The sequence below is a fragment of the Mugil cephalus genome, chromosome 1 (assembly GCF_022458985.1).
Source record: "Mugil cephalus isolate CIBA_MC_2020 chromosome 1, CIBA_Mcephalus_1.1, whole genome shotgun sequence".
Lineage (NCBI taxonomy): Eukaryota > Metazoa > Chordata > Actinopteri > Mugiliformes > Mugilidae > Mugil > Mugil cephalus.
The window spans coordinates 29,208,153-29,230,307 of record NC_061770.1 but is presented as its reverse complement, the minus strand read 5'-3'; the positions used below and the strand labels follow the sequence as shown (position 1 = coordinate 29,230,307).

Genomic DNA, 22,155 nt, shown 5'->3' with positions numbered 1-22,155 from the left:
CAATTGATCATGGACATCAAATACGACCATACAACTCTCAACAAAGTAAGACTTAAACGCACCACAACAACATAAATTTAAGAGAGACTGCATAGCTTCAAACATTCAGTTACATGCACATGAAAAAAAACAAACAAATTATTGCCTTAATCAGAATTTAGCTGACAACTTATATGCATGTATGACTCCATGGTAGAAACTATGACTAAAAATTCAGCAGATTAACTTCTTCATTATAAGGCTTAGAAAAATGAACAAAACATGGATTCAATACAGTTGATGAACTGAATGTGGTACAAATGCTGGATGTTTGATTAAAAGTGTGCATTTTATAGTTTCTGATTTCAGTGGAGAATGAACACTCAGTCACAGAGAGGTTCTGCGGCAATTTAATTTTAATTTGTGATCAGTTTATCTTCAGAACATTACCTTGAATCTAATAAATTCTAAGACAAAACAGCAATTGGATAACAATAATTCAGTAAAAATAATAATTCAGTCTCCCCAGAAAAAGTGCAAAAACCAAACAAAACAAACAAACAAAAAAATCAACGTCTTATCTAGACGTCTAGTGAAGTTAATGAACCTACATGTTATCAGGTTTATTACCGTTTGTTGAGAAGGAGCTGATTGGAGCTTAAATCTTTCACGGATCAAATAACCAGTAACAGAGTGAAGGAGCTGCAGTCAGTGTCTGATTTACTTTACACGCAGCACTCATCGGTAATACTAAGAATCACCAGTAGATGGGAGCAGACACCATATGTGATTAAAGGACACTTCCTGGTTCACTGTGTTAAGAGGCCAGAGCCTGAGCTGGTGAGGACAAAGATACACTTAGCAACCTTTCAAAATAAAACAGGAAATAACTACCGAAAACAACTGTGACTAAGTAGAATAATGAATATGACAGGTTCTTTATCATCCATCATATCTGACCAGTCTTCAAGAGGAAAGTGTCAACATCTAGTTTTAAGATCTTTCATTTAACCATGAGTCAACTTTAATGTCCAGGTGTCTCTAAACAGACAGGACCAGAGTCACATGACCTTCACACTGCTTTCCTCAATGATCTTAACTGATTATTTTAATTAGTTTAGCTTCGGTTTTAATTCCAGGGGAATTCTGACCCTGACATCACACACACACAAGTTTGTGTTTTTTTTGCATTTGTTTTCTGCATTGCATAGAGATGTGTATCAGTCAGTCATAACCAAAATGGAACAAGTCAAATTTTTAACCTGAGATTTTGGTAAAAACCACAGAACCACACAAATATAAAACCCACAAAACCCATAATACATTATATTTATGACAACCATTATTCCATCATATATTTATGACAATAAGTTGATAGTGAAGTAATAGATCCTGGGAAAAGACTCTATTGTGTTCATTTTTTATTCTCCACTTGTTAAACTGCAGTCATTACTGTCAGCATATTTACAGCAGCAGGTTATTAACTGTTTTTTAACTGCCAGGTGAAGCAAGGGGGGAGGTTAAGGTGTGGAGTCTCTATTTTGAATGCTGTGGAGTGGAAGAATGAAAGGAAGGTCTGGCAGTTGTCCGGATATGAAGGATGAACCGGTGTTGTTGTGGGGCTTCAGAAGGGAGGTGGTAGTGGGAAATAGTGTTTCAGGGTTTCTGGAGCCGGATTGGATGATGTGAGAGTAATATACTGACCGGGCAGAGTGGAGGGCATCTCTGTACGTGTGGATGACAAACAAACATAACAGGAGGTTTAAAGCCTTTACAGTCACAGACACATCTACCCATTCTGTAACACACACAAGCACACCCATATTCACAGACCAGTGCCACACAATGGGAGAAACTGGAGGTTCAATGTCTTGCTCAAGGACACTTCAGCATGCAGCACATTGAGTCACCTATTGTCTCCCACAAGAACCAAATCATCATCACAGTCATGTTCTGCCCCTTCTATAATGGATAAAGAATACTTATTTTACACTTACATGTCCTAAATTAGAAGTGTACCTGAAAAAAAAAAAATACTGGATGCTTTACACACCCCAAGTGAACCCCACATATGTTTTGTCTCATCAACATTCAGAGAAAGCTTGTTGGTTCTACACCAGACTGTTGCACCTCTGATCTTTATACTGACTCATTATTCTTACCGATGAGCTCAGTAAACATTCAATTCAATTCAGTTTTATTTATATAGCGCCAATAACAATACAAATTGTCTCAAGACGCTTCACAAAAACCAGCCTGCAACCTCGAGAGCAAGCCTGAGAGCGACGGTGGCAAGGAAAAACTCCCTTTTAACAGGAAGAAACCTTAAGCAGAACCCAGCTCATATGGAGGAACCCATCTGCCGAAGGCCAGCCGGGTAGAAACATTACTTATGGGATTGTAACTGTGTGGTGCCAGTTGTGAGTCAGCAAATTGAGCAGCAGTGATCTGAGCATGTGCATTCAGTGTGGTGGTCCTGGACTAACTGAGGTCTCCCAGACAAATCCAGGACCCAATTGCAGTGGCAGTGGGAGGAGCTGAGGCTCAAAAACTGAGGAGTGATTGTGTTGAATGCTGAGTTTTAGTCTATGACCAGCATTTGTAAATATTTATCTTCAATAAGATGTGCTGTTCATATCTCATGTCTATAAAAGACAAAGAAAAGAGATACTGTTTGTTTTGGTCAAAGACCAGTGATGCTTCTGAATATCTATGATGTATGTTATACATATACATATATGTTTATTATATATTTTTACAAGGGAAGAGGAAAGACTTTAAGGTGATTCATTAAATCTGAAGATAATGAAAGATAAAGAACTGACATTAACTGTAGCTGTTGTTTATTTATTTTTGCTTTACAACCCAGAATACAATGAGTAAAGGTTCTGTGTTAAATAAATCAACTAAGGAAATAGTTTATAGGAAGAGAAAATGAAAATGGAGGTTCTCCATTAACAGCAGACTTTAATGATCCACAAGGGCAATGATTTTGTCACCATAGCTTTGTTGCACATAAAAGTAAACACAAAAAAGATAAAATAAAATGAGATTAAAGGAAAATAAAAAGTGTAATTAAAAAATTTACATATTGAGAAATTATGAAAAAATTTACAAAAATAGTTGGCTAATCAGTGTCTGAAGTTGTTTGGTCAGTTGCATAGCAACAGCAGCATGGGTCATATCATGGCATGGTGTTTCCATGCCAACGGAGTGAGTCCACCCGTAGAGTCTGAAGCCGGGCACAGACGTACTGCGGTCCTATGAACCAGGTCCCCAAGGCTCTCTACATGACACACTCCCTCTGGGTCCCATCAAGCGCATCCTGAAGTTCAGCAGGACTCTCAGGCCAAGCTCCGGGGACACAGACAGCGCCGGCAGCTGATCGCAGGAACACACCAAGAGACACAACGGCCGCTCCACCGAACTCCACAACCAACGACACAGCCAAGAACAAAAGTCCAGAGAAAACAAAACAAAAACAGCACAGAAGACAAAAACGACCATTTGCCCAAACGACCAAAAACCATTTGACTGGTTCAAGGCACAGAAAAAAAACAAGTAGAATGAGAAAAACAAGAAAAAACACTCAGAATGACCTAAAAAAACACTCAGAATTACCAGAAAACACTCAGAATGACCTTAAAAACACACAGAATGACTGGAAAGAAACCTTTAGTCAGCACACCTTCCCCATCTTTGGAATTTAATTTATAACAAATATTAGTCAAATGAAACCGTCCCTGTGGTGGCTCTGAGTTCTAATGATCTCTATGAAGGAAACCATTCAAATAAATACATGTGGTACTGATGTTTGCTCAGAAAGAGCTGATTGGAGATCAGATCAAATCTTTCACTCCTCAAATACCCAGTAACAGACTGAAGGAGCTGCAGTCAATGCCTGATTTACTTTACACATAGCACTCAGCTGTAATACTCAGCATCACCAGAATTATTAGGAATGATCTCAATTCCATTTTATAGGTTTAGCAACCTTTCAAAATAAATGAGTGAATGATTAACATTAGTAGGAGATTCAAACACAGGCTCACTGACAGTGAGAGGTCTTATCTACACCATACTGTCAAAAGTATTCTCTCACCTGCCTTTACAGGCTTACAAACTTCAATCATCCCATTCTTAATCCCTAGGGTTTAATATGACGACTCCAGCCTCTGCAGCTCTAACAGCTCCAAGTATTCATCCAATTCATCCCAAAGGTGCTCTATGGGTTTGAGGTCAGGACTCTGTGCAGGCCAGTCCACTTCTTCCTCATCCAGGCTTTGTACCCTGGAAGGGGGGACATTCCAAAACTGGCCCCACAAAGGTGGGAGCATGGCATTGTCCAGAATCTCTTGGTGTGCAGAAGCATTCAGAGTTCCTTTTACTGAAACTAAAGCCAGATTTCTGTAGACGGCCTACCTCCACACCGCCCCACAGCCCCCCTTTAAATCTCTATTTATACTTTATTTTTAAAATGTCTGTAAAAATTGCTCGTCCTTAAGGCTTATTTTAAGTTTTTATTTTTATTGGGTGCCTCCAGCAGACACACCCACACAGTACTGTACAATATTGACACTTTTTCAACAATTTGAAAGCTATGAAAACGATTATGAATGGTTTGTCTGGTATTGTGATATGCTTGGAATACAGCTCTGACAGTTTTATACTACGACACTTACAGTTTTGTTACAGGACACTGAGAACTTGGGGGAACTTGAACAGTTCATAATAGCAGTTACTGTGACCCCAAAGCCTGGAGCTTCTACAAGCAACAGCCCAAAGGACATAGGAAATGTCATAGAGGGCGTGGAAATCATCACAGGACTGGGAGATATTGCAAGGGTTTGCTCTGTCCTCCTTGGCTTGACCTACACGCTGGATCTCGGTTATCCCAGACAGCCACGAGTTCACCTTTGAGATATTCTAAAGACTTTTCTTGGAGCTGGATGATTCAAAGCTGTTAAACAAAGTCCAGTCCCTCAAGAGCAAACGTCTGACTTGAAATGAGACTGTAGTTGCAGTTCTACCTTTTGTGCTATGCTATGTTCAGCTTCTACAGAGCTTGAGAACAGCACATTTGAAAGTTGTGTTGCTGTTTTTTTGTACAAATTTAAATTGAATGTTTATGTTTAATTTATGTTTGTCAAAAGCAAAGTCATTTTATGTGGCCTGACACTTCCTGACTGAGTTGCTGTCGTTCTCAGGGAAGCAGTCTGCAGCTTAGAGGCTTCCATGTCCACACCTGTGGACATGCATTTGACTGGAACCCCTGGATTCACTGATTAGGATGGAGAGAGAGTACTTTTGGCTGTATAGTGTATCTGCCTCACTTGATGACAATTATGTTCCTTTGAAGCTGAATATCAGTAGGACCAGAGTCATATGACTGTCACACTACGATTAAGAGACAAATTATAGAAAGACCTGAAACACATAAAACTCTTTTTCAACAGGCCTTCTGTGGTCTGAGAGGCTGAGGGGACCAGTCAGAGTCCAGCAGCTGGACATCAGTGGGTGGACGGGTGGACTACTTCACTGAAGAGAAGACGACCTCTGGCTCTGGCGGAACTGCTGAACACAGACACACACAGTTTAAAGTAAGTCAATCATTGTTGTTAAATCACAGGTTTCACAGTCCTGATTATTAGAGGGGGTCAGAGGTGTAGCTGGGGGGGCGAAGATTCTCCTGACCAAGCATCTTACGGCTCCTATTTATTTATTTAATTATCTATTTTGTTTTTTACATTTTAACTTTTTTTTTTTTAACTTTTTCCTTCTAAATGTTCTCTCTCTACAGAACTGAAGGCACTACAACTGAGAACAGTATTGGTTTATAGTCTTGCAATGTGCTACACAGGTGAAAGTATTTCTACCTGCTCACTGATGTGACCTCCAAAGACTCGTTAGGCTGATTGGTGACTACAAATTAAGCTTTGATATTTATAGCAGCAGGTGAAACTGCAGCTGTGGCAAACATTTAATTATTTTATGTACAATGACCAAGCATCTAACCCCCAATTTGCTCCACTGTACCACTGTGTCAACTAATGGATGGGTCAAACAGCAGGAAGTCATCAATTACAAATCAGAACATGATTTTCAAGCAAATAAATACAGAAATAAATCGATAAAAGTGAATAACACAGCTGAATCGATATCAATTATTAGGAAAGCGACCATCAGGAAGTTGTAAATGTCTGTTTATTCTAGGTGTATTTGAGACATTTTCATGCCTCAGCATTAAGGGGGTGCGTTTATTCAGATAAGACAGTTCCATAGAACAAATGGACAGGTCTCCAGTCTGTCTCAGGCCTAACACAGAGACCAACAACCATTCACACTCACACCTAGGGCCAATGTAAAGTCACCAATCAGCCTAACCAGCATGTCTTTGGAGGTGGGAGGAAACCAGAGAACCTGAAGAAAACCCACACGGACACAGGGAGAACATGCAAACTCCACCCAGAAAGACCTGAGCTGAGGCCTGTATCAGGAAGCAGGATTAGGGTCTTATGGAGGTAACTTCAGGGTTAACCCTGGGTTTCTAGTTTCATGAAGCTGGATTCATTCTTATGGAGCTACGTTACCATGGCAACTTACTCTGAACAGCTAACCTGCTTCAGGTCAGAGTAACTTTCAGGATTTATCTGAATCCGATAAAAGGCTCCACCCATCGGCCAATCAGCTGTTCAGGAAAGAATCACGTGTCCTTTCATTGAAGACCTGATTGAGATTGGAGCCCAAATCACTAGAAGATGGAATTAAGAAATCCAATTCCCCAGATGAAATGATGTTTTTGTGCTTTTTTATCTCCTCCCACGTTCTTTTTACTCCAGAGGGGTTACATCTGGAGGAATGACACTAATTCATACTCCTGATTCATCTCTGCAGCTCAGTGACTGGGTTTTGTGGCTTCGTTAAATGTAAACTAATTGGGCCATTGATGTGTAATTTACACATTTATTTAATCTGCAGTCCTTTACCATGGCTTATGGCGTCTCTTCGATGCAGCTGCTGTGTTTGACTTTTGGAGATTTCGAGTGAGGTTTACTTTTTCTTCTTCATATTTGAGGAGAATCAGTCTTTGCTCTTTTTTGGTGGTGGATCAGCCTCATGATCCACATGTATGTTTGTGACAAAAACCCTTAATCGTGATGATGCTAACATTAGCTAATGTCAGTCAGTTATAATGTCAAATTCATGCTATAAAGTCAAAGTAGTAGTAGTAGTAGTAGTAGTAGTAGTAGAATGACGCCTCTGGCCCCTGAATGGGGTCGTTCACCCATTTCTCGGTCGGTACATGGACTTAAGGCTCCTATTTTTTATTTATTCATTTTTTGACATTATATGTCTGCCTGACTAACGGTAGCCTTTTTGCCACTGACGTCTAGACGTCCAGATGTTTTTCCTTCTAAATGTTCTCTCTTTACAGAACTGAAGGCACTACAACTGAGAACAGTATTGGTTGAAGGTGAAACTGCAGCTGTGGCAAACATTTAATTCTTTCATGTACAATTAGGAGGAGATGAACTGAAGACTCTGAAGGTTTCTAGTTTTTCTCTTCTCAACACCTCTGGTGGAAACGTTTGTGAAACAGAGAAGTGGACGACCACAAACACTTTGCTGCTATTTGTAAAAGCTGACACATCTCACAAAAAGGCACAAAACTCACACAATGTACACACCCAGAGCAGCCAAAGAAAACAATACTATTCTGAGAGTGCCACTATCACACCATCTGATCAGACTACAGTTCAGTGAAGGAGGAAGTTGCTGCTGTGTGAGTTAAACATGAATAACTGTATCAAGAGACACTTGAGACACCAGCAAAGTGTCGGTTTTCATCCTTTTATGGAGATAATTTAAAACAGGGAAGAATTCAAATGTACAATTATAACCATCAAGGGATCAGGGTTAGAGGCTTCAGTCAACAATCTTTCCCTGAATGTGGACAAGACTAAAGAGACTGTTGAGGACTTCAGGAGAGCCACACCCAGCATGCTCCTCTGTCCATCAACGGTGTTGCTGTGGAGACGGTGAGCAGCACCAAGTTCCTGGGTGTCCACGTCACAGAGGACGTCTCCTGGGACACCAACACAGCATCACTGGCCAAGAGGCTCAACAGCTCCTCTACTTCCTCCTCAAACTGCCAGGTCATTTCAATCCTGTATTGTGTTGCACATGTCAGACAATAAAGTTGACTTGACTTATTTGACCCTGCACATGATGAATAAATAGTTAAACTAATAGTAGTATGACGCCTCTGGCCCCTGAGTGGGGTCGTTCACCCATTTCTCGGTCGGTACATGGACTTACGGCTCCTATTATTTTATTTATTTTTGACATCATGTGTCTGCCTGACTAACAGCAGCCATTTCCCCCGCTTTCCAGACGATGAATGCTAGCAACACACAATGCTAGCAACACACAATAAACACTGATTAGGGCGGTGTTTGTATTTTCTGCCAGTTTTCACTCAAATGGGGGGGCGTGGCCTAATTTGCTACTCTCTTCTATACAAGCACCAACATTAGGTTTCACTTTATGAGCTGGACACATGCACCGGCCCATCGGTGTTGCCAGATGCTAAATGTGCTAAATGTAGGCTAACTTACAACAACACACACACACTACACAGGTAACTTTGTGATAACAGTAACACACACACATGCACGAACGTCACACACATAAACACACATGTACCTTTATGTTATTAGAGCTACATACACACACACAGGCGCCACACACATGCACACACATGCACACACATACACACACATGCACACAGGTAACTTAATGTTATTACAGTTACAGATACACACAGGAAGAGTAGTAGGATGTACAAACATGTGCGCGAAAGCGCGCATTACTCTCTCACACACAGGCTAACTGTAAGCTAACTGTGCTAACCATAAGCTAACTGTGTTAAATGTAGGCAAAGTGTGCTAATTCCCATGTTGACAGAGACGGTACCCCCGGCATTAGCTCTCATAGCCCCTTCAAAATTTCCCAGAGGGAATTTTCTAGTTAAGCTTTAATATTTATAGCAGCAGGAGAAACTGCAGCTGTGGCAAACATTTAATTCTTTTATGTACAATTAGGAGGAGATGAACTGAAGGCTCTAAAGGTTTCTAGTTTTTCTCTTCTTAACACCTCTGGTGGAAACGTTTGTGAAACAGAGAAGTGGACGACCACAAACACTTTGCTGCTATTTGTACAAACAGACACATCTCACAAAAAGGCACAAAACTCACACAATGTACACACCCAGAGCAGCCAAAGAAAACAATACTATTCTGAGAAGTGCCACTATCACACCATCTGATCAGACTACAGTTCAGTGAAGGAGGAAGTTGCTGCTGTGTGAGTTAAACATGAATAATTGTATCAAGAGACACTTGAGACACCAGCAAAGTGTCGGTTTTCATCTTTTTATGGAGATAATTTATAAACAGGTATAAATTCAAATGTACACTTATAACCATCAAGGGATCAGGGTTAGAGGCTTCAGTCAACAATCTTTCCCTGAATGTGGACAAGACTAAAGAGACTGTTGAGGACTTCAGTAGAGCCACACCCAGCATGCTCCTCTGTCCATCAACGGTGTTGCTGTGGAGACGGTGAGCAGCACCAAGTTCCTGGGTGTCCACGTCACAGAGGACGTCTCCTGGGACACCAACACAGCATCACTGGCCAAGAGGCTCAACAGCTCCTCTACTTCCTCCTCAAACTGAGAGAGCATCCTGACCAGCTGCATCACTGCTTGGTACGGAGCCTGCACCACATCCTGGTCTAAGACCCTCCAGAGCACAGTGAGAGCAGCTGAGAGGACAGTCGGTGTCTCCCCCCCCTCCCTCCAGGACATTTACAACACCAAGCTCATGCACAAGGCCCTCTGCATTGCGGGTGATGACCCCCACCCGTCACACAACTTCCTGAGTCTGCTGCCTTCAGGGAGGAGGCTGTGGAGTCTGGGAGCCAGGACCAGAACCAGGACCAGGACCAGGACCAGGACCAGTACCAGCAGACTGAGGGACAGCTTCATCCACCAAGCTGTCAGGAAACTGAACTCTCTACCTGCTCTGCCCCCCCCCCCCCCCCCCCCCCCCCCCCCCCTCTGCCGATTTCCAACCCACACTAACCAAGGACCCCCTTACCCCTTAGCTGCTGCATTGTAGCCTTTGAGGAAGGTCATTTCAATCCTGTATTGTGTTGCACATGTCAGAGTTGGCAATAAAGTTGACTTGACTTATTTGACCCTGCACATGACGAATAAATAGTTAAACCAATATTAGTTGACATTAAACTGAAGTTAATGACGCACTTCCAGCTTTGAACTGAACAGGAACGATTTAACTGAATAATTTAAAATGACATTTGGACTGTGACAGACAAGTGACCTGCCCTTTGCTCAGGGACAATGGAGATGAATCAACAAATGAATTCATTCCTTCAACAACTGAATGAATGAATGAATGGAAAATGAGTTCACATAGTGAGGCTGGTTAGAAGGAATGAGGTGCTGCCTGCCAAGATTAATTCAGTTCATGACAGTGGTCATGTTCCTTCTCCAACCTTAAAGGTGTTTGCTGTCAGACTCAGTGTTTTCTAACAGTATCACTGGTTGTGTTCATGGTGAGGAGCCAGTGAGGGATTCAATCCTGAACAGTGTTTAGTTTGAATTTCCCCATTGGGAATCAATAAGGTATTATCTTAAATAAAGTTAGTGTCGTTGTTTGAAGCCTCCACCGCCTCACTCCTATGACCAGCTGTGGTGGAACCACTGACTGACAATCAAACAGGACACACACACATGTGTGTTTCAGGTGGACACCACTCACAGACGTTCCTGATAAAACACTGACGAAGCTACAGTAAGTAGCTTTTAATTTAGCTGTGATGTTGACAAAGTGCTGGCATGCTATGTTAGCACGTTGATGTTAGCATTTAGTGTTAGTATGTTGCTGTTAGCGTTTATCTGAGAGTAAAGCCATGAGCCGTGAACATGGTGCAGAGAAAGAGGAGCAGCTGTACCTCTGGCCTTTGACTTGTGTTTCTTGTCTCTGATGAATATTTGTCCATCAGTGACGTCTTGTGTTGTTCTCACTGCTGAGTAGACTGTAGCTGGATCACAGTCTGGAAAATACAACACATACACATCACATTACTGCAGCTACTGCAGCTGATAGCAGTACTGCTGCTGCAGGGAGTACTACGATACTCACATCATCTCTACTCATACTTTAACATGTATGTTAATGGTCTATAGGTGAATAAGGTAAAAAGTTGGTGTCACATGAAAATTAAACCATGAAAACAGAATAATACTGAAGAAAGTCCATTTAATGTAATAAATAACCACATTAATTATCATCGATTAATGTATCATCCTAGTCAGTGAACCATGAGCAGGTTCATGTTTAGATCAGAACCAGGAAACAGAGACATTAGCTTCTGTAAACAGACTCACCACAGGAACAAACCACACAGAACAAAGCTCCCTGACAACAGAGGCATGAACTAAAGAGTAGATTTACCACAGTGGTAGTTGTAGTTGTTGGATAAAGATATCAAATGACATCTGATTATAAATACAGTATAATTATAATGTATTTATGATAATAATTTCTAAGCATGTATTTAAGATGTCAGTTGTCTTGTCATTGAATTGCCTAAATTATTTTAACTTTTTTTAAAAGTATCATCCTGTTTCAGAAAGTTTTCTCCCAAAACACAAACTAGAGAAACCAAAGAAAGACGTCAGAGGAACAGAGCACAGAACCTGTGAGGACTCATATTGATAGAATGTATTATAACCATCATCATCACATATAAATGTCTAATCATAGACAAATAAATGTCCTCAACAAATCAGTCTACATCTGATCTGTCTGATATTTTAACGTCACTGTACGTGATGTCATCTCTGAAGACGTCACAGAAATGAACCACAATGTAACTTAATGAATGAAAATTGTTACAAAATTCAAATAAAAATGAAGAGCAGACATGTAGAAATGATTCTGAATAAAATAAAACCAGAACAGAAGTTTGTGTCTCACCTTCATGTTTCCCACGAACACATCGTCTCACCAGGAAAATCAGAAACACCAGAGGAAAGACAGAAATAAGAAACGACTTTACAAGGAGCAAGAACACAGGGAGGAGAAGAGAGGAACCAGGAGGAGGAGAGGAACCAGGAGGAGGTTTGGACGTAGGAGTAGATGTGGACGTAGGAGGAGGTGTTGATGTAGGAGGAGGTGTTGTTGTAGGAGGAGGTGTGGTGGTGGTGGGTTTCTCTAGAATGAATCAAAGTTAATAATGAACTGATTGTCTCATTGTGAATGTTGAAAGCTGCTGAAGAATCATCTCTGACCTCCTCACCTGTGACAGTGATCCAGCTGGATGGAGACTCTCCATGACTGATGATGTAACATTGTGGCTCAGTGGTTCCCAAACTTTCACTGCTGAGCCCCCCTTTGGTACATCAGAAAATTGCACCCCCCCCCCCCTCCTCACACACAAAAAAAAAATAAAACACATACACACAAAAAAAAACAGGACACACATACACATATTTAGTTTTCAGGCTCCATTTCAGTTTATTTCAAACATTGTATACAAGCCTCAACCTTTTTTGAACAAATAAAAGTAAACTGCCATAAACTACAGGTTGCAATAAACTATATAATTATTTTATGTAATTAAGTTCAGTGTAACAGGTTTCTTTTTGTTCATATTCAACATATTCAACATTCTGTTTTTTGTTTTTGTCTCTGCAAAAATGGGTTTTAAAACGTGACCAACTCCCCGAGAAGAACAAAAAACTAAAATCTAATGGTTTGCTGTGCAAAAATGACACCTTTAATCCTCACCACATCTTTTCAGTGACTGGTGTGGGCCTGCTTCATGCTGCAGATCTTCTCAAACCTGGGTTGCAGTTTTGAGATTGCCACTCTGAGTTCATTTTCAATGTCCAGCTTTGATCTGTATTTAGTCTTGATTGAGGCCACAGCAGAGAAACCTATCTCACAAAGGTAGGATGTGGCAAAAGGAAGAAGAATGGCCAGGGCTCTCTTGCCTAGCAGTGGGTAATCTTTATCCACTCCAATCCAAAATGCAGCCAGTGTCTTTGACTGAAACTGCAGCCTCATTGTTGAATCAGAGGTGACATCAATGAACTGTTCCTCCTCTGATGTGCTGAAGTCGGCAGGTGGTGTTGCACTGAAGGGGTCACGGATCCAGTCATATTCTTTGGGATCCTGCATCAGGAAGTATTTCTGGAAATGTTTCTGAAGAGCGGAGATGTGTGCTTTCATGCATGGGATCACTGTGTTCTGCAGTTTGTTGACTTCAATGAATGCTTTCAGATTCTCAAATGAGTCCACATTTCCATCTTTCACTCGCTGCAGCCACGTCTCAAGTTTTCTGATGAATGATGTGATTGTATCTACCAGATGGGGGAGGTGTGTATTTGTGCCCTGCATTTGCAAATTCACTTTGTTGAGTTTCAGAAACATGTCACTGAGGTATGCAAGTTTCATGAGGAAATGGTTACAGTAAAATTTGTGGACAAGATCATTGCCCTCTTCCTCCAAAAAGATGCGGATTTCATCTTGCAGTTCAAATACCCTGGACAGCACCTTCCCACGTGACAGCCAACGGGACTCGCTGTGCAACAGAACAGCTGTGTGGTCCGAGCCCATTTCCTCGCACAGTGCCGAAAAAATCCGGGCTTTGACAGGTCGTGTTTTGATGTAGTTGACGGTGGCAATGACGTCGGTCATCACATCATTCAGCTCTGGACTCAGCTGTTTAGACGCCAGTGCTTCGCGGTGTATCATGCAGTGTGTCCACTGCGCATTGGGGGAAACGCGCTTGATCAGCGCTTGCAGCCCTCCGCGTTCCCCAGCCATAGTCTGCGCCCCGTCTGTGCAGATCCCCACACAGTCCTCCCATTTCAGACTGGCCTCTTTCAGGTAAGAGTCAATGATTTTAAACAGTTCTTCTGCTGTGGCTCTGCCAGTAACTTGTTTGCAGAAAAGCAGTTCCTCCCTCATGTCATCTCCATCTATGAATCTGACGTAAGTAATCAATAAACAGTCTTTGTTACTGTCAGTGGCTTCATCCATCTGCAGAGAAAAGCTGCTGTCACGCACCTTTTCATGAAGCTGCTCCTCTATGTCCTTTGACATGTCATAAATGCGCCTGCCGATGGTGTTGTTGGACAGAGGAATTGCCCTTAGTTTTCTGGCTGCAGTGTCATCAAGCATAGTTGAAACCATGTCCAGAGCACAGGGAAGTATTAATTCCTCCGCTATTGTGTGCGGCTTTTTACACTGCGCCACTCGGTAGGCAACTTTATATGAGGCGAGTTGAGCACTTGCCGGCATGGATGCAGCTTTAGTAAAGAGAGACTGTTGAGCGCGGCAGTTTACGAGCTTTTGTCTGAAAAACTCAACTGGCTTGTCTTTGTGCTCTGGATGTTTTGTCTCCAAGTGGCGTCTTAGCTTGTTCGGCTTCAAGCTGTCACAAGCTAGCACTTTAAGACAGACAACACACTGCGGTCTCTCCTCATTACCCACCGTTGTACAGGTGAAGCCAAAGACAAGATATGTGTCGTCATATTTTCTCTTCTTTGCCTTGGAAGGCAGTTGCTTTGGAAGCACATTAGGCGATGCTTCATCCTCTGCTTTGCGTTTACGTGGGAGCCCCGCCAAAAACTTGTCCATGTTATGCTAGCTAGTGTCATTTATTGATTGATTCATTCATTCCATTCGCGCCCCCCCCGCAATGCCTCAGCGCCCCCCCTAGGGGGCGCGCCCCCCAGTTTGGGAACCACTGGGCTGATGTCACATGAAGAACCAGCTGGTTCTCCCCACCCAGCTCCACACTGAGTCCTCTGTCCCGTGGTGGTGTTTCTCCTCAGAGTCCATCCAGCAGAGCTGTCGTCCTCCTCACAGCTCAGAGACACAATGTCTCCTCTAAAGAACTGAGAGAAGCTGGGACTCACAGTCAGACGAGCTGGGAGGGTTCAGATGAAACAATAGGATTCATTTAATGTCTTTTCTCTGAGAGATATTGACTGAAAGCTTTGACTCTACTGAGTAATAATGATGAGGACTGAACAGGTTTAAAGTGAATGAAGACGTTGACTAACCTTGGTTTGTTGAGCTGAACAGCAGAGAGCTCAGAACTAAAGAGAAATGACACTCAGGTTAGTTTGAGTTCAACTAAATCATCAAGAAGAGTTTCATTCATCTCCGGTTCCTCTAAGATCTCTGGTGGATCCACTGCTGAGGACTCAGTCATGTTAAAGAATCATTCACTGTAAAAAAAAAAAAAAAAAAAAAAAAAAAAAAAATCCTAAAAAAATGTAAATTTCTGGCAGCAGGGGCGCCAAAAAATACAGTGAAATAACAGAAAATTACTTTCTCGTAAAAATAGTTATTTTCCATAATTAAAATAGTTTGTACTTGTAATTTTAACAAGATTTTGCCTTATTTTTAGGTTGTTTTAACATTTAATGAGATTTTATTTTCACATTTTTAAACAATTACCTACAAATATGGTAAATAAATGTTGTATTATGAATAAAAATGCTTAAATTTACAGAAATGTGCTCTTATTAGTTGGTTTATAAGAGCACATTACAAATTATATTACAAATTAACATTGTAATATGAATAATAATGCTTAAATCTACAGAAATGTGCTCTTGTTAGTTGGTTTTATTGACATTTTATTTAAAAAGGCTGTATATGACTATATTAGATGTAATATAACAGTATACAACAATAATTTGATCTTTCAAAACATGTCAGAAAAAGGTAACTACATATTGGGTGAACAACTGCAACAATTTACTGTTTATTGTAATTTCTGTGATTTCTTTTACATTGATTTCCTAAATATTTAAAGGACTTCCAAGTAAAAATAACACCAGAATTATTTTAATTTTAAATGGTTTAAACCGGTTTTTGGTCAGTGGGAAATTAATTGCTGTGTTTCAATGAGACCAAGCTGAACAAGAACAGCTACAATTTCCCATTCTCCGTATTTTTATTCAACTGTAGCAGGTAGCCATTATTACAGCAATATTCAAAAATCTATTCAATTAAAATGGCTGGTTCAGTGACAGATGTTTCCTGGCTTAAACTGGTCTGAGGACAGAAAGGAGGTCACTCTCCTTCAGGTAGCTCAGGTCCTCAACTCCTAAACATTGCAGATGCTCCAGCAAAGGCTCAGGGTCTCTCAGTTTAGGCACTGATTTGATGAAAGACAGAAGCTCTGCATCCATGACTAGGACGACTAGAAGGGATGAAAAATACTGTTACTGTCAGATTTTAATTTTTCAAACTCCAGATGACTCGGAGTCAACAATGCTATGCTGAAGTGAAATTACTCTTGTCCCACAAAGCTTGTACACATGCAAATGGTAATAATCTAGTTTCTGCTCAGGCTTCCAACATTTCATGCTTGTTTCACTTCATACAATGCAAATGCTGGCACATAGGACACATCATGAGGTGTAACAATAAATTATACATGCTGGTCCTGCATCACAAACACGAGCTCAGTCTGTCTGAATTCAAGTGCCTCACCTTGATTTAAAGACAGAAAGAGTCCTTTTGTACTGAGTGCCTTTCCACTGCACCTTGGTAGCTGCTCAACATTGGGTTCTTTGACTAAGGTTTCTCCTACTGTGGAGCGCACTGCTTTACTGTACAGTTCAGCATGGAAAGGAGTGGAGTTCTAAACCACCAGTTCATGCCATGAAATCAACTCTCACCACTTATCTGCAGAGAGAAAGAAAAAAAAATTATGAATCATGAAATTTGCCAAAATCAAAATAAATGCTGCTGGTTGTGAAAAAGTCAACCTAAACTGTGTTAGCAGATCTCCCCTCAATAAACCAGAAGATGATCGTTAGCTTATCCTTTACATATTTTTCAGTATTGTTTTGAATTTCATGTTGACCAGTGTTGCACCAAAATTAAAATTTGAAAAACCTTGAAAAAGGCAGAGTAGGTCGCTCCTCCTATATTTGTGAGAGGCAAGAGGAAGATGAAAATATTAGTTTTAAGAAAGAGTAACTGGTTAAAATAAACCATTACCAAATCTCAGTACCATTTATAAAACATTTTATCTCTCCTTTGGAAGAAAATGAACTTAAAATGTCTCGGTAGCGATACCTACATGTGGAGGAGTAGGAGCAGTCTGCGTGAAAAGGAGACTTTGACATTTTGACACGTTCCATAAAATCCAGCTTCCTATCCTAGCCAGAAATCATGCATTTCAAGACACGCAGTAAAAGTTATGGCCAAAAAACTAGTGAAAATGTAGAAGAGGGTTAATAATCGATTATTGTTCATTGTTGCAGCTCTAAACAAATGTTGTTCCTCTTTCTCTCCGCCTGTGTTAGTCAGTTCACAAAAGTTAACGTAATGACTCACTGTTAAGTGCTAAGCTAACGTTAGTGTAAATAAAATAAAAAGTGTTTGGTCTGGCTGACTACTAACAGTCATAGATATATATCTATGACTAACACTGGCAGACGCCACGTGAAGACGCCTCCGCCGGCCATACTTTTGTCATCGTAGTTAGCTAACATTTCAATGGACGACATGCTAGCGGATTGGTTTTGTCGACTGAGTAAAGTCAGAGGCATGGTGGTAAATAAAGCTAATACTACTCAGCTTCAGTTTGATACTTGCCTTCTGCCTTCGTCCTTCCTCCAGCCTCGACATTAGCTGCTGTTTGCTCCAAGTTTCTGTGACCAAACGGGAACAGCCGCGTGGTGGTTGTTGACCTTGTTAAGCGTAACGTCAAAGACGGATGTTCAGTGTCCCAACAGCCAATGGCATGTCCTCTTCTTCATCTTCTTCTTCTTCTTCTTCTTCTTCTTCTTCTTCTTCTTCTTCTTCTTCTTCTTCTCCAACCGTTTCTGTCGACCAATCCAAACGGGACCCGCACTTTTCAAAGCACGCACAATGACATGTCGTCTTCACGTTTCTTTTTTTCTTTTGTGTGTTTGTGCAGGGAGACGTTGCAGCAAAATGTCTCCTAATAACACGTGTTTTGTTCAGACATGCTGTTTGACATGACGTTTTATATATATATATATATATATATATATATATATATATATATATATATATATATATAGTGAAATCATTCAAGACGTTTTATATATATATGTATATATGACAGCCTACAATGTTAAATAGTTATTTTACTATAAATTTCTCAGTAATTTTAAATGATTTTTTTAGAGTTTTATAGTTGAATTTTACAGCTTATTCCATTAAATAACAGACAAATATTTGTGAAATTACGATACATTTGTGAACATATTGTAACAATAAATATTGTTTTTTTTTTAAAGAACAGAAATATCGTGTTTTCACTCCTGCTTTCACAGTTACAGTAATTTCATGTTATTTTTGCCATGTAAAATCAGTATCAGTATCTTTCTGTAAATTAAATGGAATTTTAAAAATACGGAAACAATATGTAAAACTACAAAATTCCCTCTGGGAAATTTTGAAGGGGCTACGGGAGCTAATGCCAGGGGTACCGTCTCTGTCAACATGGGAATTCGCGCACTTTGCCTGCATTCAGCACAGTTAGCCTACATTTAGTTCAGTCAACCCACATGTCGCACAGTTAGTACACTTAACCCACATTTTCGCACGCATGTTTGTACATCCTACTACTCTTCCTGAGTGTATCTGTAGCTGTAATAACATTGTGTTACCTATGTGTTTGTGTGTGCATGTGTGTGTGTGGGTGGGTGAGGAGGTCGCGCTTGCACGCGCATGTGTGTGTGGCTGTAATCACAGTAGTCAACTGTGTAGTGTGTGTTGGTGTGTGTTGCTCTAAGTTAGCACAGTTAGCCTACATTTAGCACAGTCAGCTTATGGTTAGCACATTAAGCCTGTGTGTGAGAGATTAATGCGTGCTTTCGCGCGCATGTTTGTGTATGTGTACGTATGTTGTGTGTGTTTGTGTGTGTTGGTGTGTGTTGTTGTAACATACATGTGTGGGACACAGGGATCAGCTGCATTAACAGCAGAAACAGCTGATGAATGAACTGGTCTCAGCTGTGGCTCAGGCCTGAGGGTCAGGGGTTGCCGTGGCAACTCACAGTTGTCGTCAATGACGACGGAAGCGCGCAGAGCCGGGACACAGAAAAGAGCGAGATTTCCCGCCTCTTTACTGGTCTCACATTTAGGCTTACTGTGACAAAACGGTAGCTCGTATCAGAAAACCAAGCAGACCGTGGGCGTCATAAAACTTTCCTGAAGACTTTGATATGTTTTTTGTCCTTCTAGAGTAAATATTTTGGACACACTCGCGAGTTAAACACAAAGGTCCTTCTCCTTCTCTCAGAAAATCTTTGCATTGGAGTGAATGGAGAGCAGAGAGGTACTTTACCACGAACAGAGGCTCGCAGTTTAAATTCTGTACGTCTCACTGCTTTGCTGAGCTCATTGTGAGAGACACAACAAGTTTGTCCACAACTGTGGAAAAATCATGTGTCTAGTGTGTAAATTGTGGCCTGGACGAGCGTCAAGATTCCGCACTCTAAAACGAGATTTTTCGAAAAAGATCATGGTCATTGAATAGTGATTGATCAACAACGATAAGATCTATCAAAACGAGATGATAATACACCAATACACAAGGCTTGTGTCTACATTTTAAAGTTTCAATAAAGTCTGTAGGTGAAAGTATGCCTGAGCAGTAGATCTTTGAAAAACTGTTATTTTTGGGTTCTTTTTTGTGTCTGTCCCATTCATTTCCAATGGGAAATTTTTCGCAGTTTTTCATTACTTAGGTCGCGAAAAATTCGTATTCCGGAAAGAAAAGTAATAGCATACCGATCCCGATTCAGCCACATGTTTTGATATAATACTCTTCGAGCTGTAGGACGAGTTTAGGGACGAAAAAAAGGAGGAAGAGGAAAAATTAAAAAAAAAAATAGGAAGAAGAAACGCGCGGGATATCAATAGCTTAGCTGTAGGGGCTAGGCCTCGGGCGTTGCCCCGTAGCCTCTAATAAGAAGAAGAAATGCGCGGGATAACAATAGGGGCTCGGGCGTTGCCCCGTAGCCCCTAATAAGAAGAAACACATGGGATAACAATAGGGCCTCGGGGCAAATCCCTTACAGCAGCCCTAATAAACAGTAAAATTCTGTTAGATTACAAGTTTTTTTTTTTTTACAATGTTCAACAGTAAACTCCAGACACACTTTATATCGACTACTGCTGTTCTGAAAGTCTTCATCTGCTAAATGTTTATTTCAGTTGCAGTAAAACCAGGACCGAGACCAAGACACAACATCACAGAACTGACACATTTCTATTTCCAGTTCAACAAAGACAGAGAAGACAGTGTAACGTCTTAATGACTGCATCACTACAGTCCAGTACGTAGGCTAAGGTCCAGATGAAGAGTCATGCAAACAGCAGCAGTGCTGTTCTATGGTCAGTGCTAGAGAATAATGATCAGTTCACAGTTAACTGACTCTGTTCTCATGTTGGTTCTTCCGCTTTAATGCTGTAGTTTGAATCTAAAAGCAGAAGCTGAAGCTTCCTCGTGGTTATCCTGACTATGAACAGTGACAATATTCAACAAACACACGACTTGTAGCTCAGAGCATAAAGACAGGTGTGTGTTCACTTCACAGTTCCACTGATAGAATCACTGACTGAAGCTGACCTGTTCCTTTCTGACCAGTTTCCTCTTTAAATGATTCCAGTTCCTCTTTAGACCTGCAGCTGGTCCTCATGCTGACTTGATCCTGACTAGTTTCCATGTCTCCTTCATCACTTATCAACAGTCAAAGATTGTGGACTTACAGAGCAGACGCTGCAGAGACGTTTCCTTCATTGTCCTTCGCACTCGTCTGACGTTTTTTTCATCTTTTCTCAGTGACACCAAGTAAAGCCCGCCCTCTTCCTCTGACTGGCTTCTTCCTCTTTTTGCTTCAAACTCAGAGGGTAATGGGCGATCAACTCTAAGTGTTATAACAACTTCATGCACTGTGCATCAATAATATTCAGATAGTTAGCAGCTTTATGTGTGTGGTTCTGTAACCAATAAATAATTAACAGCAGTAACTATTGAAACTGTGTAGACAATTGTCTACACAGTTACTGCAATAGTTAGAACAGGATAATATGCATCCCTTAATACTATAATTCCAAATATTATGATAATGTCACAAATATATATATATATATAATATTATAATTTTATATAATATATATATAAAATATATTCACTCTGGACAAGACAAACTGGCACAGAACAAAGGGACTTCAGACTTAGGTTGTATTCACACCAGGCTTGTTTCGTCCGCTTGGAACGGTACTTTTCTCTGGTCAGGACGTTTTGCGTAGGTGTGAATACAAATCAGTGGACTCTGGTGCAGACCAAACAGTGAACCGAGACCACCTTTGCGGCTGGAACTCGGTTCACTTGTTTGGTCTGATTCAGAGTCTGTAACGAACCCTGGTCCATTTCATTTGTCCTGTGAAGGCAATCCGAACCTTTTCCGAACCAAATGCAATATCTGAGCGCGTTTTGGATTAAATGGGCTTCCATTAGTAACAATTCACCATACACACAAGGGGGATCTTTTCAGGACAACAGAACCTTTTAAAGTAATTAATATCTTACGCCTTTAAAACCACCCAAACAGTTCTCATTCCCAAGGCGTAATATACCGACTATTTGTCACGCTCCTAGACGTCTGATACTGACGTAAAAGGTACCCTTTCACGTCTGTATAAGACGCTCTGGGTTCTCAGTTGACTTCAATGTAAACACGCTCATGGCTTTAAGAGACGCTTAGAGCAGAGGCTGCAGTCCTCCATTCACTACAATAATAACCCATTCGCGACGACATATGACGCTGCGAGCTTCAATCTGATTGGAGAATCGAGGACCCTCTATATCACTATTTTAAGGATTTATTCTAATGAGATCGTCAACATTTCTCAACTTAAACACATCAAAATATCCCTGATAATTCAGCAATAACATAGCTTCATGCTATGGCTCTCACTTTGAATCTTTTCTTCTTCGATTCTGAGAAATAAACTTTTATTCGTAAGATCCGTCTTGAAACGTTGCTGAACACCGTATGTCATTGAACACACC

General features: G+C 40.8%; 1 protein-coding gene across 4 annotated transcripts; it reads right to left on the bottom strand.

Annotated features, from left to right (window-relative positions):
- Window positions 1-3,033: 3,033 nt before the first annotated feature.
- Window positions 3,034-20,887, bottom strand: LOC125009022 (zinc finger BED domain-containing protein 5). 4 transcript variants are annotated; one of them, XM_047586524.1, is made up of 6 exons: window positions 20,850-20,887; window positions 15,143-15,178; window positions 12,367-15,006; window positions 12,045-12,281; window positions 11,017-11,118; window positions 3,034-5,553 (listed from the first exon to the last, which is right to left on the bottom strand). In XM_047586524.1, exon 3 carries the CDS (start codon window positions 14,712-14,714, stop codon window positions 12,867-12,869), a length of 1,848 nt encoding a protein of 615 aa, XP_047442480.1. In that variant the 5' UTR covers window positions 14,715-15,006; window positions 15,143-15,178; window positions 20,850-20,887; the 3' UTR covers window positions 3,034-5,553; window positions 11,017-11,118; window positions 12,045-12,281; window positions 12,367-12,866. The 4 variants fall into 4 exon arrangements, with proteins under 4 accessions (XP_047442480.1, XP_047442464.1, XP_047442490.1 ...); XM_047586508.1 differs by having other exon boundaries at window positions 12,045-15,006; XM_047586534.1 differs by having other exon boundaries at window positions 3,034-5,550; window positions 12,045-15,006.
- Between the last annotated feature and the right edge of the window lie 1,268 nt (window positions 20,888-22,155).

Coding starts and splice junctions, on each gene's coding strand:
- LOC125009022 (XM_047586508.1), bottom strand. CDS start 14,714: ATGGACAAGTTTTTGGCGGGGCTCCCACGTAAACGCAAAGCAGAGGAT.